General features: G+C 44.8%; 1 protein-coding gene across 1 annotated transcript in view; it reads left to right on the top strand.

The window, feature by feature from the left end:
* Positions 1–18,342, top strand: part of kcnt1b (potassium sodium-activated channel subfamily T member 1b) — a 264,397-nt gene that overhangs the window by 15,651 nt on the left and 230,404 nt on the right. Inside the window, exons 5-7 of the mRNA XM_070863605.1 lie at positions 990–1,038; positions 5,043–5,102; positions 15,345–15,419. Of these exons, the coding sequence (XP_070719706.1) occupies positions 990–1,038; positions 5,043–5,102; positions 15,345–15,419 (184 nt within the window). The remainder of the gene's footprint in view (positions 1–989; positions 1,039–5,042; positions 5,103–15,344; positions 15,420–18,342) is intronic.

Genomic DNA, 18,342 nt, shown 5'->3' with positions numbered 1-18,342 from the left:
AGTCTGGTTCGCCGCACGCTCCTTCCGCTGCCTGCGCTTGTTTTCTGCATGCTCTCGGCGACGAGACTCGAGGTGCTCAGCGCCCTCCCGGATGCTCTACCTCCACTTAAGGCGGTCTTTAGCCAGGGACTCCCAGGTTGTCGATGGGGATGTTGCACTTTATCAAGGAGGCTTTGAGGGTGTCCTTGAGATGTTTCCTCTGTTCCCCCCACCCCCCCCCCCCCCCCCGGGGCTTGCTTGCCATGTAGGAGTTCGGAGTAGAGCGATTGCTTTGGGAGTCTTGTGTCGGGCATGCGAACAATATGGCCCGCCCAACGGAGCTGGTCGAGTGTGGTCAGTGCTTCGACGCTTGGGATGTTGGCCTGATCGAGGACACTAAACTTGGTGCATCTGTCCTCCCAGGGGATTTGCAGGATCTTGCGGAGGCATCGCTGGTGATATTTCTCCAGCGATTTGAGGTGTCTACTGTATATGGTCCACCAGTGCATCAGTGCACCAGCCCAGTGCAACATCAAGCTGCCCAATACTCCTGATGCAAGCTAATTTTTAGAATTTTTTTTGGTAGAAGTAACTCAGGTGGCAACAGAGTTGCAGAGGGAGCAGGTGCCATTTATGTCGTGCCACACTCTCAGAAGACCGACTTCAGATTTTCATTTGATCATTGACATAGTCACTTCTGCAACTTCAGTAGCCACATAATGGGGGCAGAACTAAAATGCAAGTGCGAAGAACTAAATAATTTAGTTTAATCGATGGATTTTGGTAGAATTTCAACTGTTCATTTTTTAATTTTGATGGATGGATGTGTGGACTTTGGTACAATGTTATTTTTTAAACTTATGATTATAACACTAAATAATTCAGGATCTCTACAGTATTAGCATATTTATAATGTCATGTGGCAGTGAAATGTAATGTTTCTGAATGAATGGCTGGGTATGACTCAGACATTTGAAATGGACAATCAACTCTTTCACTTGCTTTTACAGGGCACCTATATTTTGGGTAAACAGAAGTCTGCCACTGTGGGGAATTCAGGTGGGTGAGAAAAAACCATAAAAGAAAATACACTCTGCACTCAACACATTGGGGAAGGTTTTTTTTATTCATTTACGAGATGTGGGCGTCGCTGACAAAGCCAGCATTTATCGCTCATCCCCAATTGCTCTTGAGAAGGTGATAGTGAGCCGCTGCCTTGAACCGCTGCAGTCCGTGTGGTGAAGGTATTCCCACAGTGCTGTTGGGGAGGGATTTCCAGAATGTTGACCCAGCGACGATGAAGGAACGGACGATATATTTCCAAGTCGGGTTGGTGTGTGACTTGGAGGGGAACTTGGAGTTGCCGGTGTTCCCATGCACCTGCTGTCCTTGTTCTTCTCGGTAGTAGAGTTTGCGGGTTTGTGAGGTGCTGCCGAAGAAGCCTTGGTGAGCTGTTGCAGTGCATCTTGTAGACGGCACAGACGGGGGTTTAAGGTGGTGGATGGGGTGCCAATCAAGCGGGCTGGTGTCGAGCTTCTTGAGTGTTGTTGGAGCTGCACTCATCCAGACAAGTGGAGAGTAATCCATCAAACTCCTGACTTGTGCCTTGTAAACAGTGGAAAGGCTTTGGGGAGCCAAGAGGTAAGACATTCGTCGCAGAATGCCCAGTCTCTGACCTGCTCTTGTAGCCACAGTATTTATGTGGCTGGACCAGTTACGTTTCTGGTCACTGGTGACCCCCCCAGGATGTTATCTCCGTTCTCTATTCGACCAAAATGCAAATACATTCTTTTCGTGAATGTTGGCCCAAGCCTGTATGATTAACATTTATAATTCTGTTCATCTTAAATGGATTGTTTGTTGGGGTAGAGTATGTTGCTGGAATCAATCAATCAATCAATTCCTCAATCAACCTAACAAAAGAACAGATTATTTGGACATTATCACATTGCTGTTTGTGGGAGCTTGCTGTGCGCAAATTGACTGCCGCGTTTCCCACATTACAACAGTGACTACGCTCCAAAAGTACTTCATTGGCTGTAAAGCTAAGTTCTACATTCATCATCAAGAGCTCATAAACCATCCTGAAGATACGTTGAGCTGAAGCCTATGTTTAGGACAAGACGTGACGAAGCCCATGAATTTCTGCACTTATCCGTGCGTATGCGTTTTGCTGCCGTGAACACTGTGTAATAGGAAGATTCGCAGACTGCAAGTGTATCATCATTTGGCATTTTTGTGACAGACTGAATTCCTGCATGAAAACACAAGGCATATTTGCAGCAGTATTTAAAATGATTTGGCAATGAAGCCTACTATTATATTGACAAGATGTATTCATTTTTACCATTCCATTTTTATTTAAATTACTTCCTTTCTTCTTTGAGACAGCCCCATGCCAGGCATCGCTGGCTGATGCCTGAACACGGCAAAGGATCATACACCTCGTTACACTCATAATAAACAGTGAGACTGAGTACTGTGTGTAATGAGCAAGTGTGACCGTAGCTCCTTTATTAAGATTCCAGAGTCCAGGTACCTCGTGGGTGGCCTGCTTATATACTGTGTTCCCAAGGGATGCTGGGAACCCTCCAGTGGTCAGGTTACAAAGGGTTAAATACATAACACACCCGAGGATGTCTCTCACTGTAGGAAAACACGTAACCCACTATAATTTCCTTCCACCTAAATATTTTTGCCATCGTGTGGTTAGGATTTCTTTCTTGTGCTGTATTTATCCCATCGGAGGAGCCACAGCAGCTATGCACCTTTATCCCTGGTCCAAATGTAAAGTATGGATGAATTTCTAGCCACCCATTTTTTTTTTTTTACTTCTGACAGTGCAGCGCTCCCTCGGCAGTAGAGTTTTTGTCTTCGAGTCCCTGGAATGGGACTTGAACCCACAACCTTCTGACTCAGAGGTGAGAGTGCCACCCACTGAGCCACAGCTGACAATAAAAATAACCTAGCTTTTTGTCTTGTGGTCCTGTTGTGAAAGTACATTACTGCCTGCCCTTCCTTCCATCACGAGGCAGTCATGCTCTTGGGAAGCATGGGTTGCAGGCTGAGTTTGTTACACAACGTGATACAGACAAGGGATTTGCCAATTTGCTCACAAGCAAGCTCCCACAAACAGCAATGTGATAATGACCAGATAATCTGTTTTTTTGTTATGTTGATTGAGGGATAAATATTGGCCAGAAGACTGGGGATAACTCCTCTTCTCTTCTTTGAAATAGTGCCATGGGATCTTTTACGTCCACCTGAGAGAGCAGACAGGGCCTCGGTTTAACATCTCATCCAAAAGAGAGCACCTCCAACAATACAGCACTGCACTGGAGTGTTGGCCGAGATTTTTGTGCTCAAGTCCCTGGAGTGGGACTTGAACCCACAACCTTCTGACCGAGAGATGAGAGTGCTACCCACTGAGCCACAGCTGACAATATTGCCAAAAGCAAATGCTCGCGGGCTGGTACTGGTGAGTTAGGTGAAGCATAGCGCCTCATTTCCTTTGCTCCAGAAATATGCTTTACCCAATCTCAAAACAGCAACCCTTCCCTGTATCATTTCCCACACTAGCTCATCCTCAAAGTGACGTGTTTGCCTAACTGTCTTAAAATCTCATTCAGATTGTCAGTTTGCACCAAATTAGGGGCAGCTTTCTGATGCCTACAAGTATTTTGTTTGACGGTGCCCAAGATTATTGCAACTTGTTTGAGTTTTTTGATGAGGTAACAGAGAGGGTTGATGAGGGCAATGCGGTTGACGTAGCATACATGGATTTCCAAAAGGCATTTGACAAAGTGCCACATAATAGGCTTACCAGCAAAATTGAAGCCCATGGAACATGAGGGACAGAGGCAGCATGGAAATGAAATTGGATAAGTGGCAGGAAACAGGGTAGTGGTGAACGGTTGTTTTTCGAACTAGAGGAAGGTATATAGTGGTGTTCCCCATGGGTCGATACTAGGACTACTGCGTTTCTTGATGCATATTAACGACTTGGACGTGGGTGTGCAGGGCACAATTTCAAAATTTGCAGATGACACAAAACTTTGAAGTATAGTGAACAGTGACGAGCATAGTGATAAACTTCAAGAGGACATAGACAGCCTGGTGGAATGGGCAGACACGTAGCAGATGAAATTTAACATCGGAAAGTGTGATGTGATACATTTTAGTAGAAAGAATGAGGAGAGGAGATATAAACTAAAGGGTACAATCTTAAAGGGGTATCATTTTAAATCATGGGAAGAAAGTAAAATAAAGAGAGGGGATTAAGAGAGAGAGAGAGATAAGAGACAGCAAAAAGTAAAAGCAAAAATTATTTTAATTAAAAAAAAATCTCCAATGCTAATTGAATTCTGAAGGAATGAGACTCCACACTTGTAAAATTAAATTTTCAGGGCCAGAGAGGTTGTTTGGCTGTAATTGTGACTGATCACACCATTAAAAATGGACTTACACCCGAATGCACTAGCTCTAACTTTTTCTGGTGTGTTTAGTGGGTAACTACTGAGTAAGTGCCACCACTTCACGCCCTTACGTTGATTTGAATGCCGAGTCTATCGGTGAGGTTCTGTTACAGCGCAGCCTGTGGAGCAGCAGGGCGACTCACTCCGCAACGTCCGATATTCGCGCTTACCTACGCAGCTGCGTATTCCAGAAGTTGTTCTCCGATTTACTCCTTAATAACGGTGAGCGCTGTTAGCCTCACTGTTATTCTCAACACAAAATCCGGGCCAATATAACGACATTGTTATTCATTCGATTCAATATTCTTGTCGCCTCTCTTCCTCATAAAATTACACATGGTAGTGTACAATTTTACACATTTGAACAAACTCCACTGTCATTTTTTTAATGTCATACGTGTGATGTGTAAGAAAATCTGAAGAAGCCTTTTGAGAACAGACTTCATGAGAGTGAAATTCCTTCTGTTAATTTCTGTGTAAAAGTTGATTTGGGTACAAAATGTGATTTTTTGTTTAGCTTTACACTAATAGGAAAAACAAATTTCACGTGACATTTGCATTCATATTTTATTTCTCTCATCTCCATAGGTTACAGTGGCCTTAATTAGTTTTCTGGAGACCATGCTCCTCACGTATTTAAGCTACAAGGTAAGAATCCATATTACTGATCATCGAAAGTTAAACCCTCTTTTGAAAGGTAAATATCACAAGTTGTTCTGATGAATTCTGATGAAACTGGACTCAAGAGGAGGAGAAATTTCTTCACTGAGTGTTGTGAATCTTTGGAATTCTCTACCACAGATGCTCAGGCATTGAATATATTCAAGACGGAGAACGATAGATTTTTGGATGCTGAGGGGAACCAAGGTATATGTGGATAGTGCGGGAAGGTGGAGTTGAGGTAGAAGATCAGCCGTGATCTTATTGAATGGCGGAGTAGGCTCGAGGGCCCATCTCCTCCTATTTCTTATGTTCTTATGAAAGAATGAAAGGCCTTGGGTTATTTTTTTCTTTTGCCTGTTGATTCTATAAGGTTCATCGAGTTTGGTTGCATGTTTATCTTTGTTGGCAGATTTAGTGTGTCATAATCCATCTATTTACCCTCAGGAGTTGAGATTTAGACCATCAGAACCACTTCGCTGACGAACAAAAATAAAAGCATATTGTTGTAGGTGTCCAATTTTAGACAGGCTCCTTACCACACCTTTTCCAGTGCTCTAATGTCCCGATGCAATTTAGTGACTAGAACTGCTCGCAGTGCTCCAATGAAGGCTGAGTGAGATGGTGATGTAATATTTCCCTCAGGGTAGCTAGTGCTACAGTGGATCTCTATTATAAAATCTAACTTTATCAGCTTTAAAGAGGTAGCTTTCATTTTATCTGCCCCTGGTAGGATGTGAAACTAATCCCAGAAGAGAAAAAGGCAGAATTTCAATAAATTGCACCAAAAGTGCACTCTTTCATTCTTTCATCAGATTTGCTTAAACTTGGTATTTAGAGAAGCAGAGCTTTTTTTTTTTGCGACAACTAGTTTAGCACAACTGTGGGCAGCATGCAAAAGAAAGGTCACTTCTGTGGCAGCCCACAGTTACTGAATAGAAGATAAATTGCTGATCAGAACATGTCCTGGCTGGAGGCGAGATATGATAAATGGAGCCAACTAAACTGCTCCAGGAGCAGAAGCAGGGGGTGAGTTTTGAGTGGCCTCGCACATCAGCACACTTGTCATATCCCACTGCTGACTGTATGCTGTTCGCACAATGCTTCTGACGTTTTAAAAGGTATTTTACTCATTTTGATGAGAATCCTGAGGATTAAAGGTTCATTGGGACTTATGAATGTCTTTCACCCTGATATAGAGGCAGCCGGCAAATACAATCCAAACAACGCATCAATTATGAACCTGCTGCGATAATTTAGTCTCTGTTTCTCATATCTATACTGTGGGCCCGAAATTCACCGTCCTCGAAGGGACGGCCACCACGGAGTTTGGGCGTTTGATCAAAAAAAGATCGATCGGCCGCCGCGGTCGGGTACTTTTCCCTCCCCGAGCCATCTTCAGCTCGGGGAGGGTTTGAGTGGTGTTCACTTCTGCTGGAAACGGCGCGGTGAAGCCACTGTAAAGGTAAGTTTCCAACGGAGAGGGAAGCAGCGTGTGGGCCGCTGAAAAGCCACCAGAACAGTGAAATTCACCGAGGAAAAGGTAGGACTTTTCCCGGCAGTGCCCCCACGAGGTTATCGATGCGGTGCCAGACACGAGACTCCCAAAGCAAGCGCTCTACTCGGAACTCCTTCACGGCAAACGAGCCAAAGGTGGGCAGAGGAAACATTACAAGGACACCCTCAAAGCCTCCCTGATAAAGTGCAACATCCCCACCAACACCTGGGAGTCCCTGGCCAAAGACCGCCCTCAGTGGAGGAAGTGCATTCAGGAGGGCGCTGAGCAACTCGAGTCTCATCGCCGAGAGCATGCAGAAATCAAGCGCGGAAGCGAGGTAGTGGAAGGAGCGTGCGGCAAACCAGTCCCACCCACCCTTTCCCTCAACGACTATCTGTCCCACCTGTGACAGGGACTGTGGTTCTCGTATTGGACTAGTCAGCCACCTAAGAACGAACTTTGAGTGGAAGCAAGTCTTCTTCGATTTCGAGGGACTGCCTATGATGATGATGATGCACTGTTCTTTCTCCCCTTGTTATTTCCTGCCAGCTGTGTGTTTCCTTTAGCTGCAAGGACGGGGCCAGCTGCCTGCTTCTTGCCTCCGTCACGCTGCTACTTTGCCATCGACCAGGAAGCATGCAAGAGCAACACAGTTTTAGGAGCACCCCCATCATAAGAACATAAGAAATAGGAGCAAGAGTAGGCCATACGGCCCCTCGAGCCTGCTCCGCCATTAAATAATATCATGGCTGATCTGATCATGGACTCCACTTCCCTGCCCGCTGCCCATAACCCCTTATCCCCTTATCGTTTAAAAGACTGTCTTTTTCTGTCTTAAGTTTATTCAATGTCCTAGCTTCCAGAGGTCTCTGAGGCAGTGAATTCCACAGTTTTACAACCCCCTGAGAGAAGAAAGTTTTCCTCATTTCTGTTTTAAATGGGCAGTCCCTTATTCTAAGATCATGCCCTCTAGTTCTAGTCTCCCCCATCAGTGGAAACATCTTCTCTGCATCCACCTTGTCAAGCCCCCTCATAATCTTATACGTTTCGATACGATCACCTCTCATTCCTCTGAATTCCAGTGAGTAGAGGCCCAACCTACTCAACCTTTCCTCATAAGTCAACCCCCTCAACCCCGGAATCAACCCAGTGAACCTTCTCTGAACTGCCTCCAAAGCAAGTATATCCTTTCGTAAATATGGAAACCAAAACTGCACGCAGTATTCCAGGTGTGGTCTCACCAATACCCTGTACAGCTGTAGCAAGGCTTCCCTGCTTTTATACTACATCCCCTTTGCAATAAAGGCCAAGATACCATTGGCCTTCCTGATCACTTGCTGAACTGCATATTATTCTTTTGTGTTTCATGCACTGCGCCGTGGATATTGACGTTTGATTTGCTTTGCTACCACCGTACGAAAGAAGTTGTTTTAGGAGGGAGGTGTCCCCACTCGCTACTTCTCCGTACACCTTAGTTGAGAAGTGAGGTTGCCTGGTTCCCTGCACTCCATGGCCAACCCTGCTGGTGCTCCAATGTGCAGCAGAACTCGCTCCCAAACTCCTTCTCTTGCTAATGCCACTAGTGGTGCTTCAAATGGACTTTCGTATCACAAAAATAGAAAAGAAAATTATTATTGAAATGGAGAAAAATTACAAAATGCTGCAGTACAGAGGGACCTGGAGATACTTGTGCATGAAACAAAAAGTTAGTATGCAGGTACAGCAAGTAATCAGGAAGGCAAATGGAATGTTGGCCTTTATTGCAAAGGGGGATGGAGTATAAAAACAGAGAAGTCCTGCTATAACTGTACAGGGTATTGGTGAGGCCACATCAGGAGTACTGTGTACAGTTTTGGTCTCTGTATTTAAGGAAGAATATACTTGCATTGGAGGCAGTTCAAAGAAGGTTCACTAGGTTGATTCCAGAGATGATGGGGTTGACTTATGAGGAAAGGTTGAGTTGGTTGGGCCTCTACTCATTGGAGTTCAGAAGGATGAGGTGATCTTATTGAAACATACAAGATAATGAGGGGTCTCGACAAGATAGATGCAAAGAGGATATTTCCACTCATAGGGGAAACTAGAACTAGGGGCATAGTCTCATAATAAGGGGCCGTCCATTTAAAACTGAGATGAGGAGGAATTCCTTCTCAGGGTTGTAAATCTGTGGAATTCTCTGCCCCAGAGAGCTGTGGAGGCTGGGTCATTGATTATAGTTAAGGCGGAGATAAACAGATTTTGAGCGATAAGGGAATAAAGAGTTATGGGGAGCAGGTGGAGAAGTGGAGTTGAGTCCATGATCTTATTAAATGGCGGAGCAGGCTCGAGGGGCCAAATGGTCTACTCCTGCTCTTCGTTCTTATGTTCTTATGTTCTTGGGTGAATTGCACCTCTCATCCCACAGAGGGCCTTGAAACTGCGATAATTGGTCAACTATAATATTGGCGGATTGTGCACACTCATACAAACTTTCAGTAAACCATCAATTGAACTCAATATGTCATTGTGACCATTTGTAAATAGAGTGTGACTTACACAAAATCCTGATGCACTACTCACATTGTTGCACATGCTTTTATGCCCTTTAAATATGAGACAGTAAATTATTCACAAGAAAGACTTTACGCATAGTTGCCACTGAGGAAGGAAAGGAGTGATGCTCTGTGGACTCAAACAAGGAATTGTAGGTATTATCAGCAAAATCAGATGTATTACCAAGTATTACAGGATATTCACTGGAGTTTAGAAGGATGAGAGGGGATCTCATAGAAACATATAAAATTCTGACGGGACTAGACAGGTTAGATGCGGGAAGAATGTTCCCGATGTTGGGGAAGTCCAAAACCAGGGGTCACAGTCTAAGGATAAGGGGTAAGCCATTTAGGACCGAGATGAGGAGAAACTTCTTCACTCAGAGAGTTGTTAACCTGTGGAATTCCCTACCGCAGAGAGTTGTTGATGCCAGTTCGTTGGATATATTCAGGAGGGAGTTAGATATGGTCCTTACGGCTAAAGGGATCAAGGGGTATGGAGAGAAAGCAGGAAAGGGGTACTGAGGTGAATGATCAGCCACGATCTTATTGAATGGCGGTGCAGGCTCGAAGGGCCGAATGGTCTACTTCTGCACCTATTTTCTATGTTTCTATGAAACAGGCCATTCGGCCCAACAGGTCCATGCTGGTGTTTATAGAAACATGCATAGAAAATAGGTGCAGGAGTAGGCCATTCGGCCCTTCGAGCCTGCACCGCCATTCAATGAGTTCATGGCTGAAAATGCAACTTCAGTACCCCATTCCTGCTTTCTCGCCATACCCCTTGATCCCCCTAGTAATAAGGACTATATCTAACTCCTTTTTTGAATATATTTAGTGAATTGGCCTCAACAACTTTCTGTGGTAGAGAATTCCACAGGTTCACTACTCTCTGGGTGAAGAAGTTTCTCCTCATCTCGGTCCTAAATGGCTTACCCCTTATCCTTAGACTGTGACCCCTGGTTCTGGACTTCCCCAACCTTGGGACCATTCTTCCTGCATCTAACCTGTCTAAACTCATCAGAATTTTAAACGTTTCTATGAGATCCCCTCTCATTCTTCTGAACTCCAGTGAATACAAGCCCAGTTGATCCAGTCTTTCTTGATATGTCAGTCCCGCCATCCTGGGAATCAGTCTGGTGAACCTTCGCTGCATTCCCTCAATAGCAAGAATGTCCTTCCTCAAATTAGGAGACCAAAACTGTACACAATACTCCAGGTGTGGCCTCACCAAGGCCCTGTACAACTGTAGTAACACCTCCCTGCCCCTGTACTCAAATCCTCTCGCTATGAAGGCCAACATGCCATTTGGTTTCTTAACTGCCTGCTGTACCTGCATGCCAACCTTCAATGATTGATGTACCATGACACCCAGGTCTCGTTGCACCTCCCCTTTTCCTAATCTGTCACCATTCAGATAATAGTGTGTCTCTCTGTTTTTACCACCAAAATGGATAACCTCACATTTATCCAGATTATACTTCATCTGCCATGCATTTGCCCACTCACCTAACCTATCGAAGTCACTCTGCAGCCTCATTGAATCCTCCTCGCAGCTCACACTGCCACCCAACTTAGTGTCATCCGCAAATTTGGAGATACTACATTTAATTCCCTCGTCTAAATCATTAATGTACAGTGTAAACAGCTGGGGCCCCAGCACAGAACCTTGCGGTACCCCACTAGTCACTGCCTGCCATTCTGAAAAGTACCCAATTACTCCTACGCTTTGCTTCCTGTCTGCCAACCAGTTCTCAATCCACGTCAGCACGCTACCCCCAATCCCATGTGCTTTAACTTTGCACATTAATCTCTTGTGTGGAACCTTGTCGAAAGCCTTCTGAAAGTCCAAATACACCACATCAACTGGTTCTCTCTTGTCCACTCTACTTGAAACATATTCAAAAAATTCCAGAAGATTTGTCAAGCATGATTTCACTTTCACAAATCCATGCTGACTTACACCTATCCTGTCACCTCTTTCCAAATGCGCTGCTATGACATCCTTCACACGAGCCTCTTCCCACCCTTTATCTGGCCCCATCAACATCTTTGGCTTCCTTTCCGCACCTCCCGCCTCTTTCAGAGCCTGTTTCTTTCTTTCTTTCTTTTTTTCTCCTTATCTCTAATGGCAGCTGGTCATTATCCCACTATTCACACCCTATCTTGACAAATATTTTTCTAACTCCTGGCATTACAGTTTGAATTTGGTCCATCATCCCTTTTGTCTCTCTAATCGCTCCTATCTTCCACCCTATCACAAACCTTCCCTTTTGGTTCTTTCTTCCCCCTCCCCCTTTCAGTGCTTGTTAAGAATCTGTTCTTTTCGAAGACTCTCCATTCTGACGAAGGGTCATCGACCTGAAATGTTAACTCTGCTTCCTCTCCACAGATGTTGCCCGACATGCTGAGATTTCCTGTATTTTCTGTTTTGATTCCAGCATCCACAGTATTTTGCTTTTGTGTCGCAGCAACATCCCTTCAGTTCCTTTCTCCCTCATGTGTTTATCTAGATTCACCCTTGAATGCATCATTATGTTGATTATCTAAAGAGCGAATTGCAACAATAAGCCTATTGTTATCCTTGGCCTTCTAAGTTTATTAATTACAGGTACTTAGAGATCAAAGCACAGATTAAATTTAAATAACTGTTAACTAGATAGAAACGGTCAACTAAAGGGATATAGAAAATACTGATTCATGCCTAGCCAGCACAGGCATGATGGGCTGAATGGCCTCCTTCTGTGCCGTAAGTTTCCATGACGTTTACTGTGCTTTCAGTTGAATAATATGCTTTGAATCAACTTTAAATTGCTTTAAAAAGAATCAGAGGCAAATTATTTTGTCTTTCATTTTAAGAACTAACTCATCTCAACCTGTGTCCTGGAGTGCAAAATTGGTAGTTGGTCTCAATAAATTGTTCGACTCCATGTAAAGTCATCTCTAGGAATATAAGAAGGTATGGAATGAGAAAAAGCCATTCAATCTATTGATCCTACCTGAAGTTTTCCCTTTCATGAGACAAGAAATTACTGTTGGCAAAAATAATTGGCTAAACACATTCGTCTCTTCACTGTTTTAATGGAGGGAAAGTTATGGAAAATTTCTTCACGACCATCGAAGCTATTAAGTGAAGCCCCAGAATTTATATGTAAATTTGCAACCTAGGTTATTCAACCCTGTCTGGTGATATTACCTTAGTGCCAGCAGCACAGGAACCATCAAGGAGTAATTGACCATCTCGTGTCTCTCCGAGTCCTTGTAAAATGCGATCCCAGGGGCCGATTTTCAGCAGCCCACCGCCCACTGCCGCCGATATTGCTCCTGCAGATCTGCCCAGTGCCTCTTTGGAGGTGGCCTGGAGCAGGCGGGAGGGGAGAGCCGCCGGGAATCGCCATCTGACATCAGCGGACGGCCAAGTAGCGCAACTGAGCTCTCGCCCGCCGAGCTCCCAGATTCCAGTGGGTGGGAGTCGGCGGCAGAACGGGGGTGTCCCGCTGGCTGCAGGCTGGCCTGTCCCCGATGGTAAGTCGAAAGAACCTGAAAAAAAAGGTAAGTGAACATTTAAAACATTTTTTTTGCAACAGTGACTTACTTGGATGGGGTCCTCTGAAGGTCTTCGGATAGTTTTTGTATTTTTTTTTTTATTTGTGATTTTTTTTTTTCCAGGTCTTCGACCCTCCGTGGGCCCGACTCCATCCTCGGTGGCACTTGGGTGGCAAACGCCTCTGCCGCCGAGAATGTGACCTCCCGCCCGCTGCCGCCCAGATTGGCGGCGTACGTCTTCCAATTTGCTGCCCGCCGACCTTCAAGGGACCTTCTTCATGAACATCCCGCCCAAAGTACCATCCGGTTCCTCGCCGGTCATGGGCAGCATTTGGGTGGGCGGGGGCCTGTCTGAAAATCAATCCCCAGTCTTAATCACACAGTCATCCAGTATATTTGCTGCCTCAGCAGTTTGGATCATGAGCGAGTGATGCCCTTGAACCAACTTTCAGCATTTATGTCGCTGAAGCCCAGCTCTCTTATCCCCACGGCAAAATTGTGGACCTACATTTTCCCAGACCAACATTTCTGCTCTTGGTTTAAAGAAGATGGCTTCAGCAATGTAACTGCAGGGAGCTGGTGCACAATGAAATGGTAGGACACTGAGAAGTGTCAGGAATAAAAGGACCTTGGAGTGCATGTCCACAGATCCCTGAAGGCAGTAGGCCAGATAGATAAGGTGGTTTAGAAGGCATACAGAATGCTTGCCTTTATTAGCCGTGGCATAGAATACAAGAGCAGGGAGGTTATGCTTGAACTGTATAAAACAATGGTTAGGCCACAGCTGGAGTACAGCATGCAGTTCTGGTCATCACATTACAGGAAAGATGTGATTGCATTAGAGAGGGTACAGAGGAGATTTACGAGGATATTGCCTGGACTGGAGAATTTTAGCTATGAGGAAAGATTGGATCGGCTGGGGTTGTTTTCTTTGGAACAGAGGAGGCTGAGGGGAGACCTAATTGAGATGTATAAAATTATGAGGGGGGCCTAGATTGAGTGAATAGGAAAGACCTATTTTCCTTAGCAGAGGGGTCAACAACCAGGGGCATAGATTTAACTTAATTGGTAGAAGTTAAAGGGGATTTGAGGGGAAAGTTTTTCACCCAGCGGGTGGAGGGGGCCTGTAACTCACTGCCTGAAAGTGTGGTAGAGGCAGAAACCCTCACCACATTTCAGAAGTACTTGAATGTGCACTTGAAGTGCCGTAACCTACAGGGCTACGGACCAAGAGCTGGAAAGTGGGATTAGGTTGGGCAGCTCTTTGTCGGCCGGCACAGACACGATAGGCCAAAATATCCTCCTTCCGTGCTGTAAATTTCTATGATTCTATGATTTTATTGGACTTCACGCTTCTTTACTCTGGGCGCCAGAAGCAGCAAATGATGCATTTTAAGGGACAATTTTTAAGTAAATTACCACAAGTACATTGGATACTTGAATAATCACAGCCATATAATTCGAGATGCTCAAGAAATTCTGCTTTGTGGGATAAAATATCAAATTCGGCGGCCTGGTTTGGAACCAAATATTACTCCCTGCCACAAGTGACACAAGGTGCTGAGGGTCAGCACTATATTTTTGTTGTGTGTTGGCAACAGGGAGAAATAGTTTTGGCCACAATATTATCCCCCTTGTGATGATGCATCTGGCGATGTAGTGGAGTCTGACAATTGCAATTTATCTCGCTCAAAAACGATCTTGACTCCAGTGGCATAGAGCAACTTTGTACCAAGAGTGGAACAGAGGAGGCTGAGGGGAGATCTAATTGAGGTATCATCATCATCATAGGCAGTCCCTCGGAATCGAGGAAGACTTGCTTCCACTCTGAAAGTGAGTTCTCAGGTGGCTGAGTCCAATGCGGGACCTACATTCTCTGTCACAGGTGGGGCAGACTGTGGTTGAAGGAAAGGGTGGTTGGGGAGTCTGGGTTGACGCATGCTCCTTCCGCTGTCCACGCTTGGTTTCTGTATGTTCGCGGCAACGAGACTCGAGGTGCTCAGCGCTCTCCCGGATGCTCTTCCTCCACTTAGAGCGGTCTTTGGCCAGGGATTCTCAGGTGTCGGTGGGAATGTTGCACTTTATCAAGGAGGCTTTGAGGGTGTCCTTGAAACGTTTCCTCTGCCCACCTGAGGCTCGCTTGCCATGTAGGAGTTCCGAGTAGAGCGCTTGCTTTGGGAGTCTCGTGTCGGGCATGCGGACAATGCGGCCCGCCCAAGGGAGCTGGTCGAGCATGGTCAGTGCTTTGATGCTGGGGATGATGGCCTGGGCGAGAACACTGACATTGGTACGCCTATCCTCCCAATGGATTTGCAGGATCTTGCGATAAAATTATGAGGGGGCCTAGATAGAATGGATTGGAAGGACCTATTTCCCTCAGCAATGTCCTGGTCATAAAATTAAAACAGTCCAGTGAAGAAATTTAAAAAAAACAACTGAATTAATCCTATGGCACATTCATCGATCCCTTGCTCCAATTTGGACAGACCACAGGTCAGAAAATCCAGACTGCAGTGTTTTGTAGCCAAATCAGTAAATTTACCCTTGATTGAAATAGTTGATTGAATTTCAAAGGTTGGAGAAGCTGAATACAAATCATGAAATTTCATGAACAAATGTGCGTTATGGTAATTGATGGCATTTTGACCTTTACAGGGGAACATCTCGGAGCAGATTTTCCGAGTATCATTTATCCTTGAAATGATCAACACGGTTCCGTTCATCATCACAGTAAGTCGGCGCAAAACATTTACCTCTGCTGTCTTCAAGTCATGCACAACCTTTGGCTCAGCTGCTGGGATGTTGGAGAGTGGCAGCTGCTAACATAATTACGTAATTACTATTGGAGGACCTTAATTAAGTCTCTATTCTGTCGGGGGGTCCCATGTGAAATACACTTGAGCAGTTTTAATCCAGCCCCTGGAGAAAGTGGCCACACAGTGCAAAAACTTCCCCTAATTCAATAATAATTTGCATTAAATTGGGAATCTCACTCAGAAAGACCAAAGAATTACTGGTGTGGGAGAAGGAGAAGTGTCACGCAATAGGAGGTGGTCATTGGTGGGGTTAGATTAGTGGTTTTATTCTGCACTTGACTATTCTATGCTTGACCGAGGGCTGTTGATTTTGACATTGATTGCCCAAAATGGAAAATGTTCCATTGCTCAACACTAATAATCCTTGCCTTTAATGGCAAAAATTGTTGAGTATGGCACAAGTCATGGGCGGATAAAGAGGGGGAGAAAATACAACTTTCAAAAACAAATGTTTTGCACTAATTCTTGAAGTGCCAGCTGTGGCTCAGTGGGTAGCACACTCGCCTATGAGTCAGAAGGTTGTGGGTTCAGGTCCCACTCCAGGATCTTGAGCACTTAAATCTCGGCTGATACTCCCAGTGCAGTACTGAGTGAGCGCTGCACTGTCGGAGGTGCTGTCTTTTGGATGAGACGTTAAACCGTGGCCCCGTCTGCTCCCTCAGGTGGACGTAAAAGATTCCATGGCCACTATTTCGAAGAAGAGCAGGGGAGTTATCCCCGATGTCCTGGCCAATATTTATCCTTCAATCAACATAACAAAAACAGATTATCTGGTCATTATCACATTGCTGTTTGTGGGAGCTTGCTGTGCGCAAATTGGCTGCCCAGTTTCCTGAAATTATAACAGTGACTACACTTCCAAAAGGACTTCATTGGCTGTAAAGCACTTTGGGATGTCCAGGGATCATGAAAGACGCTATATAAATGCAAGTCTTTCTTTTTCTTTCTCGTCCCCTGTCAATCACTTGCACATCCTGATTGATCTGTCAATCAAATCCTTAGGATGAAGTCAGTTACAGAACTATCAAAGGCCTTCAAACAGTCCTGTGCATGTGTTACTTTTCCATCCCTCTTGGCTGTATTCCTATCGAGAGCTGTCGCCTTCCAGCGTGGACTTCGCAAACAGCCGTTTATCAATGCAACCACCTTCAAGCTTACAGACACCTAACCACCATAACATTGTCGCAACCTTGCTGTCCTATTTCACCCTGAAATGAGCTTTCAACTGCATATCCGCAGCATAACCCAGACTGCCTCTGTAACATCGCCCGTCTCCGCCCTTGCCTCAGCTCATCCGCTGCTGAAGCCCTCATCCATGCCCTTGTTACCTCTAGACTTGACTATTCCAACGCACCCCTGGCTGGCCTCCCACCATTCTATCCTACGTAAATTAGGGGTGATCTAAAACTCGGCTGCCCGTGTCCGAACTCGCACCAAGTCCCGCTCACCCATTACCCCTGTGCTCACTGACCTACATTGTCTCCCGGTTAAGCAATGCCTTGATTTCAAAATTCTCATCCTTATTTTCAAATCCCTCCATGGCCTCGCCCCTCCTTATTTTTATCACATCATACTCTTGTGAAGCGCCTTGGGAAGTTTCAGTACATTAAAGGCGCCATATAAATACAAGTTGTTGTTGTTGGTCACAAGTCCCTTGGGTCCCTGTGAAGTTAAAAGACAAATGGTTTACAAGATAGTGTTTTGTCTACATACCCAGCCTCGCCTACAACCTCTCAAGGCCTTGTTACAGGGTCTGTCCGTTTCAAAGCAATAATCAAACTGCTCGTGAGATCAGTTCCAATTGGAAAGTTACTGAATACAGTTCAATTAATATAACGTGAAAACAATCGCAATCCCAATTGATTGACCTTTCGCTAACACTTCTGAAAATCTCTGCCACACCAGATTTTTGTGGCAAGTACTTTCTGTGGAAGCTGCTGTTGCTGCCTCGGGTCAATTTTTTTTTTCCCAATTTAACTTTCATATTTTTACTTTGGCTTTTATTAATACTGAGATTAAAAACTATAAATTTAGTAGCGCTGGATATGACGGGTGCTGTAATAGAACCATCGCACACTCCTTACTGTGTCGAGCTGTAATGGTGTTTTGAAAGGCATTTTACCATGGCAACAAACCGCTTGGGTCTCCGTTGCAAAGTGTTTTTTTCAAGAGCCCAGTACTCTCTGTGAACTTGGACACTTCAGTGTAGGTGAGCCCACCGAGTTCATCGGACGGATTTAAATGCCACCAGTTTAGTGTCGCAATCTAATCATCATCCATATAGCAAATTGAACCTTCGTAATTATAATTGGTGGTTTTTGTATCTGGTCACTCACAGTAATTGCACATGATCTCAGGTGTTGTAAATCACCACAAAGATTTAATGCAGTCATGTTCGGGCTTTTTATAAGTTCAGTAGCTGAAATATGCTGTCCAAATATCCTGTTCCTAATTCTTATGTTCTTATGTTCTAAAGCTGCCACTGTGTTGCATGCCAGTGCAGAGTGTAACTGCATACCATTCTAAGTAGAACGCATTTGGAATAAATTTAACAGCAACCTGTTTTTATCACCACTGCTCTTTCTATAAATCTATCGAGTGCAAATAATTATAATTAATTTCACTACCTTTTTGTTAAAGCATCATCATAGGCAGTCCCTCAAGTCGAGGATGACTTGCTTCCACGTCAAAAAGTTCACAGGTGTTTCAATGAAGGACCTAATATTCCAGATCCCGAACTACATCTTGAAAGGTGGATTTTTTAACGTGTGGTGGCCATTGCACACCAGCCACCACACGGGCTTGACAGAGCTAGATCTTAGTCCAGTGGCAAGGGT

The sequence above is a fragment of the Pristiophorus japonicus genome, chromosome 20 (genome assembly GCF_044704955.1).
Source record: "Pristiophorus japonicus isolate sPriJap1 chromosome 20, sPriJap1.hap1, whole genome shotgun sequence".
Lineage (NCBI taxonomy): Eukaryota > Metazoa > Chordata > Chondrichthyes > Pristiophoridae > Pristiophorus > Pristiophorus japonicus.
Note: the sequence above shows the minus strand (reverse complement) of the source record. Positions and strands in the feature narration are given on the sequence as shown.